The 14,869-nt window shown below is 35.6% G+C and overlaps 1 protein-coding gene across 1 annotated transcript in view; it reads left to right on the forward strand.

Annotated features, from left to right (window-relative positions):
* The window catches only part of LOC128232463 (importin subunit alpha-8-like), a 16,960-nt gene extending 8,941 nt beyond the window's left edge, over positions 1-8,019 (forward strand). The window contains exons 3-13 of the mRNA XM_052946029.1: positions 1,149-1,261; positions 1,669-1,852; positions 2,584-2,688; positions 2,838-2,914; positions 3,174-3,287; positions 3,484-3,571; positions 4,167-4,344; positions 4,557-4,648; positions 4,791-4,958; positions 7,104-7,236; positions 7,705-8,019. Of these exons, the coding sequence (XP_052801989.1) occupies positions 1,149-1,261; positions 1,669-1,852; positions 2,584-2,688; positions 2,838-2,914; positions 3,174-3,287; positions 3,484-3,571; positions 4,167-4,344; positions 4,557-4,648; positions 4,791-4,958; positions 7,104-7,236; positions 7,705-7,715 (1,263 nt within the window). The 3' untranslated portion in view covers positions 7,716-8,019. The remainder of the gene's footprint in view (positions 1-1,148; positions 1,262-1,668; positions 1,853-2,583; positions 2,689-2,837; positions 2,915-3,173; positions 3,288-3,483; positions 3,572-4,166; positions 4,345-4,556; positions 4,649-4,790; positions 4,959-7,103; positions 7,237-7,704) is intronic.
* Positions 8,020-14,869: the final 6,850 nt, after the last annotated feature.

Raw genomic sequence — 14,869 nt, forward strand, 5'->3', positions numbered from 1 at the left:
AAAATTTTAAATGGTTGGTACTAACACAAATTTCAAAATTACAATACAGTTATATCTGTTTTACATACCCTGAATGCTCTAAAGGCATTGTTCAGGAAAGTTTAGTCCACTTACACATATTTTGAAATTTCATGTCACTATTTTCAGCTTCCCTGCTTTGGCCAACATTCATGAATCAAACAATTGACTTTTAAACCAAATGATGTTTTTAAACAAAATGAGGGAGTTAAAAACATAGACGTATTACTTATACACAGAAATACTTAAACATATTTATGTCTAATTTTAAGCATCATTTTCCCTTGAACTGACATTTTGTGTATTTCTGCGTGATCAAAATGATGTCACTGAACAGTGGTTCAACGTAAAATAAAAAAAAAAAAATATGGGTTAGATAACACTTGTATCTTATTTTGGTGTTTTGTCAGTTATGAATATTATATTAGATACAATCTTATTCAGAATTAAAAGTAATCATAAATACATTTGAATAAAAAAAATGTTCTTGAACTCTAAGTTGATATTGGTATAAAGTAGACAATTCAGCATTAGATCAGAAGTGTAACTCAGTCGTTTAAAAAAAATACTTTCCTTTCACTCATCTAATTTTCCAAACTGCTGTGTGCAACAGAAATTTCAATCAGTTCCTATTGTGTGACCACCCTGTGTGACAGGGTTGACCACCCTGTGTGACCACCCTGTGTGACAGGGTTGACCACCCTGTGTGACCACCTTGTTTGCCGATTATGCTCATTATAATTAAAATGTTCTCTGTAAAATCATTTAAATATACTTTGACCTGTCCTTTAAAATAGATTTGTCACTTCTAAAGCTTTTTTTTTATTTAACGCTATTAAATTTACATACCAAATAAGGTTTAGTAAACACCAAGTGAGTCCCTTACTGTAACACTGATAAATTACTTCTATAAAGTATCAGACTTAATCAGATTCCCACTTTGAAGTGAATCAATACTTTGTAGTTACAATTATCTGAATATATTATTAATGTTGTCTGCAAAACTGGTGAAGGCACCAACTGCTTTGAGATAAAATTGACATGACCAACTGACCTCTTAAAGGAAAAGTTATTGGGAACCTGGTAATCTTTATTTTGTATACTTCAGTATTTCCTTCCATCCTCTGCAGGTGAAGGAGTTGTGTGGTAAGCTGTCCCAGTCTGGACCGGAAAGGTTGTCCGCCCTGAAAGGCATCAGGCAGGCGTGTGCTGAGGGAACAAGTTACATAGACGCTGTCTTCAGGTATCATCTGAACCAACACTCGTTTTTGTTGAGCAGCAGATTTGGAATATTAAAGAACATTAAATGAACGTTTTAGCATTTTGAGAAATCATTTTTATAATGTCAGTAAAATTATTATCATTCTAAGTAAATTTGATGATAACGCGATATAGGCTGGAGTTTTATCTTTACTTACATGGACAATGTTTGAGTCCTAATACTGAGGTCATGCTTTGCAGCAATTTCTTTATTTCATTTTACAAACTACAGGAACAAAAAAAAAGCCAAAATAAACAAAAAATAGGTCAATTCTCACATGAAAAAAGCCAACAAACAAGAAACACCAAATAACACACATAACATCAACTACAACAAATCATCCATGAATAAACTGTTATAGCAGCTGAAACTTAACCTTGGTGTTACAGTGTTGAGAACAGCCTGCAGAGTGTTGTGGGACTGTTGACGGGGAATGATGCAGACCTGCAGCTTGAGGCCGCCTGGTGCCTCACCAACATCTCTGCAGGAACCTCTGAGCATGCCCTCGCCGTCGCCAAGATGGCCGCCCCTTATCTCATCACTTACCTCGGCTCCAGCAACAATGCCTTACAGGTTGGTTCACTTATACTAGTTGTTGAAGAAGGGAGAATATTGCTCATGTAAGGAGTCTTGTAATCGCTGTTAATCGCTGTTTTGAAGTATTTTGATGTTCAAATTTAAAACACAGTAATCACACAGGTTACCTAGGCTTAAACATTCTGTGTATGTGTGTTGGAATCCTTTTTCTTGCATACTGGACATGTGTTTCCGGTCCTTTGACCAGTGCTAGGAAAACCCATCTTACACCCACCATGTAATGCGTAATCAAATATATAAGTAACGGTATGCACGACTTTTAATTGAAATTGAAAATAAATAATCATTATAATGTGATTTTTAGAAGGAACGTCCGGAGTGATTTCAAATTACTCCGCTTTATGACATTAATTAAAAGTAAACAATGTCGCACATCTTTTTGGTGAAATGTACAAAAGTGCGTTTTCCTTGTCAATTTTTTTCACATAAAGATAATATTAGATATGCAAGAAAAAATATCAATCATGTTTTAGCAGTCCAGATTAAAAAATCTGACCTTTGGGTACACTGCATGGCCGGTAACTTGGCAAGCCTCGTTACCTGCTAACGCACATGCCCTCGGGTCAGATTCTTTTATCCAGACTGGAAAAACATGATAGATGCTTATAATATATATATTTGTATTTATATATATGGATGTAATGGTGAAATGCATGCATTCTATACCAAATGAACCACAAGTTTAATGTTGATGTGGATATATTAAGGATCAGTGTGCATGGGCGTTGGGCAACATTGCAGGGGACAGTGCTGAGTGCAGGAACCTGCTTCATGCCCAGGGCATAGTGGCTCCCATTGTCAACTTACTAAAGGTATATCATATAGTTTCTCATTTGGCAAATGAATTGTTTGAGCAAACAAGTGTGTATAATGGATTTTTTTTGTAAAATTTAAGGTAAATATGCAAACCTCTGTATGAACTACAACAAAATGCTCTGTTTGTTTTTGTATATGAGTGCAGTCCCCGGTGCCAGCTGTGGTGCAGTCAGCAGCATTTGCCATCTCAAACATTGCCAGGGAATCCCCTGCAGTCACAAGGTTAGAACAGCAAACTATTCACTGTATCAGTCAGTATTGGTTTGATAGTGGAGCTAATGAAGGAGTGTTTTACTGCAGTATAATTTCTATACTTTAGTTTATAAGTCCTCTGACTGTTTTCATTGGACACTACTAGGTATCTATCTATAATAATCACAACATAATATATACTTATATACACACACGTTTACTTATCTCTTTAATAGGAACTATTCCATAGATATAGAGAAAAATGTAGTTTTGTGTAAATGTTTTACAGAGAGTTGGTAGATGCAGGTATCCTGGGTATTCTCCCTCAGTACATGAACCTGGGCAAAGGGAACAGGGACACTCTAACAGAGATCGCCTGGACCCTTACCTACCTTTCTACAACGTATGTAACACCACAAGAAACATCTTTATAGAACTGCAGTATAGAATAACAACCTGTTGTGTAATTATCAAAACCATTATTTTGTACATAAGAATGTTTTTGAAGCAGAAAATAATGTATGATTGCAATATGAAGTGTGAGATTTTTAATGTGCAGAAGTTTAACTAGTCAGTTATAAGTGGTCATATATTTTCAGAGGGGAGCATGTGCCAGCTATGATAGAGAATGGTCTGCTCACGTCCACTGTTGACCTGCTGGTGAAACTGGCCAATGAAGGTGACAAGGTAAGAGACACATACTGTAAACACTGGGAGAAAGTCACTGTGTTCATGTCCATAATTACTTATTATACCCCTAACAAACAAAGTTTGGAGAAGGTACATTTCAGATCCTGTGTTCAGTTGGTTGGTCTGTTGCAATTTTCCTTGTCCGGAGCTAAACTTGAAAACTATTTTCAGCTATTTACAGAATTATTGCCCTTTGTTACTTTTTCTTGTCTAGTGGATAACTTGAAAACTACTGTTTGAAATTTAATTAAGCGTCGTACAATCGTAAAGCATAGTCAGAGGAAATGCAGTGTGACCATGCCATAACTCTATCCAGAGCATTGTCAACTTTAGGTGGGATTTCTAAATGTTTCACTGACATTTCCTATTAGAGCAGTTTTCATGGGTATTAATCAAATTCAGTGATAGTTCTTGTTTACATAGAAGTGTGGGCACAGTCGCATGTATAAGAACCATAAGGTTTTCATAGCTGTTTCGCAGTCCTAAGTTTGTTTTTCAAGACAAGGTGAGGATTTCAGGACATGTTGTACGACTTCTTCATGTTAAGTTTAAAGTTTCAATGAATTATGAATATGTCTTTTGTCTCTCCTAGTCCTACCCGATAGTGACGCCCTTGCTTCGTTGCCTGGGTAATGTGTGTAGTGGCCCCGATGAGTACACGGAGCAAGCCTTGGAAAACCCTCGTCTCCTGCACACCCTTGGGGTCTACCTCGACTCAACAGTAAAATACGTAGTCAAGGAAACACTCTGGGTCCTCTCCAACATTGTTGGTAAGTGAGACAAGTCTAAAATGATCATTCAATGCAAAATATTACAGTTTTAAGTGAAAATGTTTATAATAGTGCCCATACTTAATAAACATCTTTGTTTAAATTTTATCTAACGATAATAATGGTAGTACTTTGATTGAACTTTAGATTGACCAAAACACTGAAGCCAAGTGTCTTTTACAAATATTCTTATCTTCTTGTACTTTATGAAGGAGAGCCAACAGTTGCTGAGTCAGTAGCTAACGGACCAATTGTGGAAAAAGTGGTCGCAAAAATGGATGCTGGCTTTGATGTGAGACAGGAGGTAAGATGTGGACAATATTCACCATTTGTCAGTCTTGAAAACTCTTTATAACATTAACAGTAACAGTAGTTAAACATTTGTAAAAGCTACAACTTTAGCAATTGTTTGTTTTCCTAACTCTCCTACTGATTTCATCATTTAGGCGCTGTATGTGTTGAACAATCTGGCTTGTCACGGGGAGGAGGCATGTAGCTGTCTGCTCCGACACAAGGTGTTGCAGGGTTTCACACCCACACTTAAGACACATGATGCAGACGTGCTCAACCTCGCACTTGGCTTCATTGAGATGATGCTGCGCATGTGTCCTGACGTAAGTGTTACCCTTTGCCTTGCTGCTTATATTTACAAGTTTCTCATTGATCATTTCTTAAGAACTACAAAATAATCGTTAAATTATTTGATCAGTATATTATTATATTATAGGGTATAACTGTTACAAGTATTTAAGCTTTAGATACTGGAAATGGCCAAGTATTGGTTTTTATGATCCCCAAAGTGTTCACCTTGGTTTTAGTTGCTGCTATGTCCATCTGTCTGTCCAACTGTCCATACTTATGCCGTCCTTCACACCCTTGTCTGGAGAATAACTTCAACACAACTTATAGGCTTGAAATAAAACTTTTTATCGATGCATGGCAATGAGAGGAAGTGCAGTCCATATTCCTGCGCTACATATTATTTTAATTATCTCGCTTTTCCCTGATATTTGTCTCATGTTTTTTTTTGTGTCTGGGCCATATCTGGGAAAATACTAAAGGGATTGAAATGAAGTTTGAAATGTTGGAAGATGGAATCAAGATGAGCAGTCCCTAAGAACCATAATATTGCCCTACATTTTTAGCTCGACTATTCGAAGAATAAGGAGAGCTATACTACTCACGTCGGCCTCACCCCTTGGTTAAGGTATTGCGTGCAAGCACACATAGGTTAATATCTCAGCAACTACTTGAGGTATTGCATTGAGACTTGATACAATGGAACTCAACAATCCAACCTACTTAATTGATTAAGCTAGATAACTCTAGTGTGCATATAATGAATTTATTATTTGACTTAGAAATTTTGGTTAAGGTTTTGCATGTTACCACATTTAAGTCAATATCTCAGCAAATATATCATGTATTGCATTGAAACTTTAGATATGTATTCCTACTATATAACCTCCTAAATTAATGAAGTAAGATAACACTTTTTTGAATATAATGCAAATAATGGGCCTTTATTATTTGACTTAGAAATTCTGGTTAAGGTTTTGCATGCAAGCACACTTAGGTTAATATCTCAGCAACTACTGGATGTATTGCATTGAGACTTTAATAAATAGTACTCAATCATCCAATCTACTTAAATAACCAAGTAAGATAACTCTAGTTTGCATTAAATTCAAATAATGGCCCCTTTTTTATTCGACATAGAAATTCTGGTTAAGGTTTTGCATGTAACCACTTTTAAGTCAATACCTCAGCAAATACATCATGTATTGCATTGAAACTTAACACACAGGCTCCCAACCATTTAACCTTCTTATTTAATCAAGTAAGATAACTTTATCTTTCATATTATATAATTTTTGCCCCTTTATTATGCGACTTAGAAATTCTGGTTAAGGTCTTGCATGTTAGCACACATAGGACAATATCTCAGCAACTACATGATGTATTGCATTGAGACTTTATACAATGGTATTCAACCACCCAATCTTATTGAATAACCAAGTTAAATAACTGTATTTTGCAAATAATGGCCCTTTATTATTACACTTAAAAATTCTGGTTAAAATTTTGCATGTAACCACATTTATGTTAATATCTCCGCACATCATGTGTTGCATTGAAATCTAATCTAACAGTGATCCATGCATGTTTCGCCAAAACTTTTTAATCCTTACACTGAAAAGTGGCGGAATAGTCGAGCCCGCTGTCTTTGCGACAGCTCTTGTTCGTTATATCCCCTTAAACCCCCCTTATCTGAAAATAATTTCAGCTTGAAAGGTTGACACAAATTACAACAGATTATCAAACATATTTCCCTTTCAATTAATCTTTATCAATTTCATAAAGAATTGTATTTACGTAAAGTGAATGTTGCACAAATGTTATTCAAATGTTCATATCATGTTCTAAGAAAGACATTCAGGTCCTTGATTGTACAGATCATCAGAAATATGTTTTTATTGTACAACCCTAGGCTAGTGGATGTGAATAACCCTATTAGTTGTCGACATAATTTGTTTTATTACAATGTTTCCATTTACTAAAAGTATAAAATATTCCATTTAAATTGTCATTTTATGGAGTTTAGAAAAAAGAGCATTGTTACAGTTAGTTTTCGAATACAAAAATTATTTTCCAAACTGGAGTCTTCTGATGGCCAAAAGTCCTAATGTGACACATCTTTTTCTGATGGTATGTTGTAATGCTCCCATGATCACATGTATCCCTGCTATGTTCTCTAGAGTGTTGATGTGTTTGACACATGCGGCGGGCAGGCACGCCTGGAGGGGCTGGAGTACCATGACAACCCTACCATAGCTGGCAAGGCTCACGAATTGCTGCAAGCATACTTCCTAACTGACAATAATCAGGCAAGTCCCACTTTATCTATTAAATATAAGGAATCATGCATTCCTAGATGTATTTGGCATAGACTTTTAACATAAAAGATGAAGCATACCGGGAGGTTTTCTTGACATTTCATTCAGCAAGACCATATTCTTAAGAGCTTGTTTCTACGAGTTTGTTAATTCCATGCCATAAGAAAAGAAATATGATGCATGACCTGGATAATTATTGTCAGATCCATTCTACAGATTCATGTTGAACTTAAGGCCATTGGTCTAGTTTTATATTTGGTTGGGATTTTGTAAGAGCTATGATCCTTGAAAAACATTGTGTCAGGTATGCATGTGTTGGTTAAATTGTTTTCTATTTAGGGTAGATTTATGGCACAAAACGTCTGGTATGACTTATAGATTTAAAATTTTAAAGCATGAAATATCTTGTTTATCGAAACCTATCGAAGTACAGTATAAACCAGTCTCTTCCCTTTCCAGGAAGATGTTGGGTAAGATGAAAGGCATCAAATATGGTGTCCAGGGACTGGTGTGGTACGGATACACCAGGCAACACCATTACCCAGGCAGCAATGTGTGCAGGCGTTTATGTGGTACTCAGGTGTTCACACAGTCAGGACAATGGCCCTCTGTTTTTAATCAATTTTTCTCTGCCCTCTATGCTTTATCTGTAAATATGTTGTTTTGTATAGGCCATTTTTATGTACCATTGAAGAGCCCATCATTTTTTAAACATTTCATGAAGAAACTGAATTTTGCTATCATTTACTCTTTACGCAATAAACACACAAGTGTTTTGTTTGGAGTTTTATTTTCCCTAAAAATATACAACCAAAAAAATATACAACCAACAAATAGATCAAAAACAATCAATGAAATACAACAAACTTATTATATTAAAATAATCTTAAAATGTTTATAACTGGGATAAATAAATCAATAAATGCATTAAACAGATCATGTGCCAGAAATATACACTGATAGAAGCAACCTAGAAATGAATGAATAGCCTGTGTTAGATATGCTCAATACTACACAGTAGTGTGTGCTTCAGAAAGTAACATGTGAAATAAATGTTTATATTGCAAATTACCCATGTATGCACTATGTGTACCTATAACACATGTATTTCATGAACAAAGTATATGATGCAGTGAAACGCTTCTATCTAATTACATGTTCAGTTAACACAATATACAAGTTGTGCATTATCCCACAATTCAGAAAAAAGTGCATACCAAACATACAAAAAGGAAATATGGAGGATATTTGTTGAAACTCAGTGCTAGACCTACATTTATTATATGCTTTTCAATAGTTTTTAGAGATTTATCAGTGATATAAATGTTGGCGCGCTTTTGTGAAAAACTACCACTGTCATTTTATATATAGGTAATGAAAAAAATGTTGTTGTTTTTAAATATATCTTTTGGTGCTCACTTGGTGAAATATATGATGATCTTACACTGAAACAGACTATCCTCTATTTCACCTAGTGATCACAGAAAGCTATATAATGACAAAGTTATTTTCTGCAATCATGAGTGAAATCATTATTGACCAAGGTTCAACATGCTTTCCAATTCTTGTATGCTATAATATAACAAGGTAAATGTCAATTTAACATAACATTGTAATGTCATTTTGGTAACAAAATTTCAAATTTTATTCAACCTAGCATAGTAAAAACCTAGTATAAACTTTCACTGCAGTTTAATAACATGATATTCCACAAAAAGCATAAAATTAAATACATTATCCCAACAGCATATTGAACCCAAGACATTTTCCCGACTGTTTACATACTTTGTCTTTAATATTAATAATTTAGCAAGTACATGAAGAGTTAAAATCATTTCCTGTTTAAATGATTCTGCATCATGTCAGAGATTTTCATGATAAAAGAGTTCAAGAAAGTTTGATACTGACCCAGAATACTCCAGATCTAGCATATTCAGACCTCACATCCAATGAATTCAAATTTACTTCATGTGTATATCTCATACAACCTTCCATAAGTTAACACATTTGTGTGCATTTAATTTATGCAGACTATTACATTGTTTCTATGTCACATTACTGCAGCTGAATGTACATTGAATTTTATGTACAAGAAAAAGACTTCCACAAAAACTGTGGCACTTCCCTGTATACATGAGTAGCAGGCGGCAACATATAGGGACTAGAGATTGTGTATGACTCGATCAGATGTGTGAGACCATGGATTTCCTTTAGTTAACACAGAACAATGTCTTACATTCTTTGAACACTATGTAAATGAGACAAAATAAATAAATAAATAAACATATTACATGTACATGTCATGTTTTGGGGTCAATTTTCCTTACTGCAAGCTGTATGTAACCCATTATTGTCATAACAACTTACACATAATCATTTTATAATATTGAATGGTATGGAGGATTCATATAAGAAAAAAATACCGCTAAAGAAAATAGCACATTCATATAATACAAATGTTGTTAAATTTGAACAACTATAAAAAAAACAACAGCAGATATCACTAAAATTAAATTCATTTTGGACCACAAGTGAAGTTAGAAATCAACAGGAATCCTAAAGCTGAGTAACAACAGGAACCATTTGAGTAAAACTAAAGCATGATAGAAGACAGAGAGATTACTTTTACATGAGATGCACATGATGATAAAGAAACAAGAGAAAGTAAAATAGAATCATCTTTTCACTGGAATGATTTAAATGAAATCTAAAATTTAAAAATTGCACATTTGCAAATATTGCGCTTACGGGATTATGGGATTTTCCCACCATACATATGCTAGATAAAAAATGTCCTTTAAGGAAAAAAACTACCCATATGTGAAATCATATATATAAATACAAAGGATTTGTGTTGCTGGTCTAAATGTTTCTGACATTGCACAGCGGCAGCAGCTATAGATTTGTTGTTGGTGATGATAAAAATGATGATGAAGTCATCATCACAGCAGCTTGAATGTTGGTGGTGTTAGTGATGATCTAAAAGTTTATGACATCAGCCAGGGAGTTGGTGATGCTGGTGTAGACTGTGGTTATTATGATGATCTAAATCTTGATGTTGTCTGCCGCATCAGCAGCTAGGGAGTTGGTGATGCTGGTGTAGACTGGTTATTATGATGATCTAAATCTTGATGTCGTCCCATTAGAGCAAAAAGGTACCAACTAACATTTTGGTCAAAATTGACTTTTTGGCATTTTCTGAACCGTTTTTAATCAATCTTTAATATATATAAAAATCTAGTTTGTACCTAGATGATTAAAAACGATATTGCATCGGGTACAAAGGTACCAAGTGAAAATCAAGCTTTAAGTTTCTGCAAAAAGGTACCATGTGCAGTGTTTCAGGCAAAAAGGTACCATATGTCAAATGGTACCTTTTTGTTCCAACGCTTTTTGTAACTTTGCTATAGTTGTATGCAAAAAGGAACCAAGTGACACATGGCTCCTTTTTGCACTTACTATTTTGTAAACTTGAGTGGCATTTATACATACAAAACAGTTCATATGGTACCTTTAGGCACAGAGTTGAATACACAAACCAGATGCTGGTTTACTGATAAGGTGTCGGACAATGTCCATTGTATTGCAGATAAGAGGGTGTGTATACAATGAAATTGTGATAATCAAGCTTAAAACCTTGCATTTTATGAGAGCCTTCCTCGAAAGTAAGATGGAAATAGACTGAGAATACAATCATGGAAAATGTGAGTACATATTTATAATATTTCATACACATAAGACTATTAAAATTCAAATAATATCAGTAATGAGTAATAATATTGCTAATACTAGCTTTTTATGAAATACATGATAAATAATATTGAATGGTATCAACTTTTGTATGTATATACATGTACTCGTAGGTATATAAATACTTAGGCGAAAAACGATGTCTGGCAAAATAGTATGCCAACTGCTTTAAATTTATTATAATATTATTCATCTACATTTCAGGACGAGGCCACGGTGTGGTCAGATGAAGAGTTCTACCATTCCATTGATATAGACACAAAAGGCGACGGAAACACCAGTACAGATTCTGAAAATGTTCCATTGTCAAAGCTTGCAAGACAAAGGAGACCAGTGAAGAGAAAGTTGATACATTCAAGTGACAGTGAGTCGGAGAAGGATGACAGCTTTGATGACGAAACATACAATCCATCAAAAGCAGATATAAACTCAAGTGATTCAGAACAAGATGTGATTCCTGAGTTAGGTAAAAGACGCTCTGCTAAAGTGAAAGGACAAAGAATGAAAGGTTGGAAAAAGAAGCCAACCCGGATAAAAACTAGAAAAGTGCCTAAATTAAAAGAAAGGGGTAAATCAGAGGTTGCAAAAAGACTAAGTGAAACACTTAAGCTTTTAAGACAACGAAGGAAACGACACTGTGGAAGTGACTTAGAAAGGGCCAAAGAGAAAAGCAAGAGAATGCAGTCTGTTAGAGATTTTGTACGGCGGTCACATCTTGCAAGGTTGGATGCAATGTTAGCCAGCAATGAACTAAAAAGAGTCGGTGTATATGGTGACGGCAATTGTATTTTTGCGGCAATGAAGAAAAGTGGACAAATCAATGACAGCATTGACAACATACGGACAGCGGTGTGTGACCTTATGACAGAACAGGTAGAAAAATATGCTCCTTTCTGTCGAAGTGACAATCCAGCCAATGTTCAACCATTTCTGGATAAAATAGAGGTGCTCAAGTCAAGTGGAACATGGAATATGGACATAGCAGACGTGATACCGATGGCTCTATCAAATAAGTTTACATGCAACATTCGGATATACTCAAGTTCAATATCTGCTCCAGTTATTGATATAAAACCCGACCAACCAGCAGAAAACCTTGTGAACTTAGCATACCTTTCTGTTCAAGGACATGAACACTATGACGCCATTGTTAATATTGGGACTGACGACGACGAAGTCATTGATTTATCAAGGAATGAAAGACAAGATGAACTGCAAGAACAAGCATCTTTTGACAAAAGTAAAGAGTCAAATCAGGACCCCGTCCAAACAACGCCACATAAGAGGGCATCGTACCAAAGCCCTCAAAAGAAACACTCCAGCCGAAAAAGGAAACGTGATCCAGGGTCTTGGAAAAAAAATATCAGAAAGGCAAAACGAAGTAGTGGCAAGGCGTATACGTCTGCAACAGGTCGAACTGTTGATGCAAAACAAGTTCAACCTCATACTTGTTCAAAATGTAAATTCAAGTGTGGACAAAACTTTACAGAAGAGCAGAGGCAGAGTATATTTACGTGTTATTATGGTTTGGGGAATTATGAGCGCCAGAGGCAGTTCATTTGTGAAATGGTGGAGAGAAAAGAGCCATCCAGAAAAGGCAAATGCAAGAAAAAAGTATCCCAAAAGTTCCACCTGGTGAATGAAGAAAAGAAAGTGCGTGTGTGCAGAGATTTCTTTTTGAAAACACTGGACATAGGGAGAAAGACTGTGGATTACTCTTTACAAAGAAAAACACATGGAACTTACGGTAGAAAAGATATGCGAGGGACAAGCTCTTCTGCAAACAAATTAGACCAAAGCCTTGTTGATTCTGTGAAGCGACACATAGAATCATTTCCCAAAATGGAGTCGCATTACGCAAGGAAACAATCTACAAAGGAATATCTTTCCCTCGAGTTAAATATAAAGAAAATGTGGCAGCTTTACAAAACAGAATGTGAGAAGAAAGACATTCCATATGTTACGCTATCAATGTACCGCACAATATTTTGTGAACGTTATAACCTTTCCTTCTACAAGCCCAAGAAAGACCAATGTTCTTTATGCACACTGTACATGCGAAAACGAGAAGCAGGATCACTGGATGAAACACTACAGAAACAATATGACGAGCATCAGATCAAGAAAGAACAAGCAAGGAAGGAAAAGGAAAGCGACAAACTAAGGTCAAAAACTGACAAAAGTGTATATGTAGCTACATTTGATTTACAGGCCGTTCTGTCAACTCCCTGTACTTTAGTAAGTGAGCTATACTATTCAAGGAAGTTGTGCTGTTACAACCTAACAATCTACTCACTCGGCGACAAGAACGTAGTTTGTCATGTGTGGGATGAAAGTCAGGCTAAAAGAGGTTCATGTGAAATTGCTACTTGTTTAATGAAGAACACACTGTCGGTTTGTAAAACAAGCACTGTAAAAGAAATTGTGTACTTTTCGGACTCTTGTGGCGGGCAAAACAGGAATCAGTATGTTACAGCGTCACTGTTGTACACTTTGTCACAAGCGCCGCAACTGGAAAGAATAAGCCACAAATTCCTTGTGTCTGGACATTCACAGATGGAGTGTGACAGTGTCCATTCTACCATTGAAGGAGCAAAGAAGATAACACCAGTGTACGTACCGTCTCAGTGGTGTACACTTATTTCAATGGCTAGAAAAACACAACCTTATATCACAGTGCCTTTGAAATATAACCATGTAGTTGATTTCAAGGACTTTGTTTCCAAACATTGTAAAAATCTCAAAACAACCACTGATGGTCAAAAAGTCAATTGGCTGCAGGTGAAATGGATACAAGTGAGAAGAGAAAGCCCCAAATCCGTCTTTGTGAACTATTCGTTTGACACAAGTGCATTTTTGGAGATTCAGGTTCAGAAAGCAACGAGGGTGAAAGGCAGAGACTCAAAATGGCCAGAAAATGAAAAAGACTTGAACTTCTGCTACAGTGAAAAGCTTCCAATATCAATTCTAAAAAAGAATGATTTGGTGAACTTGTGTAAGAAAGACATTATCCCGGAAGAATTTCACAGTTATTTCAGTTCCCTGCCAACTGACAGAAAACAGAAGGACTATGTACCATTGGATTCCGAGGAGGAGGACACGGATTAATTCTTAAACTCTGTAACAGTAGTCGAATGAACTCAAAATGAGAAAAGATGCTTATAGTTTACATTTAAGCAACAGGAATGTTTGATATTTGCTTATTATTATGCATAGTTTATTAATTTTCTTTTTAACGGTATTACAAATGGTACCTTTTTACTTTGTTTATGATAGATATTTCATTTATTAAGTTGTGCAAAAAGGTACCAAGTGATCAAATGGTACCTTTTTGCATTTTAAAATTCTAAAAAAGCTATCGTGCAAAAAGGGACCATGAACAAAATCAATAAAATATCAATAACTATTGGACATTTTGACTTCATTTTTTCTTAAAATCTAATTGGGTATACAACAAGTTTAACAAAGTATGTGTGATAATTTGATCATCAAAAGCTGATTTTATATGCAGGTTCAAACCTTTAAAGCCGTTTTTCTCAAAACTTGCAAAATGTCACTTGGTACCTTTTTGCTCTAATGGGACGATGTTATCTGCCGCATCAGCAGCTAGGGAGTTGGTGATGCTGGTGTAGACTGGTTATTATGATGATCTAAATCTTGATGTTATCTGCCGCATCAGCAGCTAGGGAGTTGGTGATGTTGGTGTGGGCGGTGGTTATTATGATGATCTAAATCTTGATGTTATCTGCCGCATCATCAGCCAGGGAGTTGGTGATGTTGGTGTAGACTGTGGTTATTATGATGATCTAAATCTTGATGTTATCTGCCGCATCATCAGCCAGGGAGTTGGTGAGGGTGGTGTAGACTGTGGTTATTAT

This window comes from Mya arenaria, chromosome 4 (genome assembly GCF_026914265.1).
Source record: "Mya arenaria isolate MELC-2E11 chromosome 4, ASM2691426v1".
Classification (NCBI taxonomy): Eukaryota; Metazoa; Mollusca; class Bivalvia; order Myida; family Myidae; genus Mya; species Mya arenaria.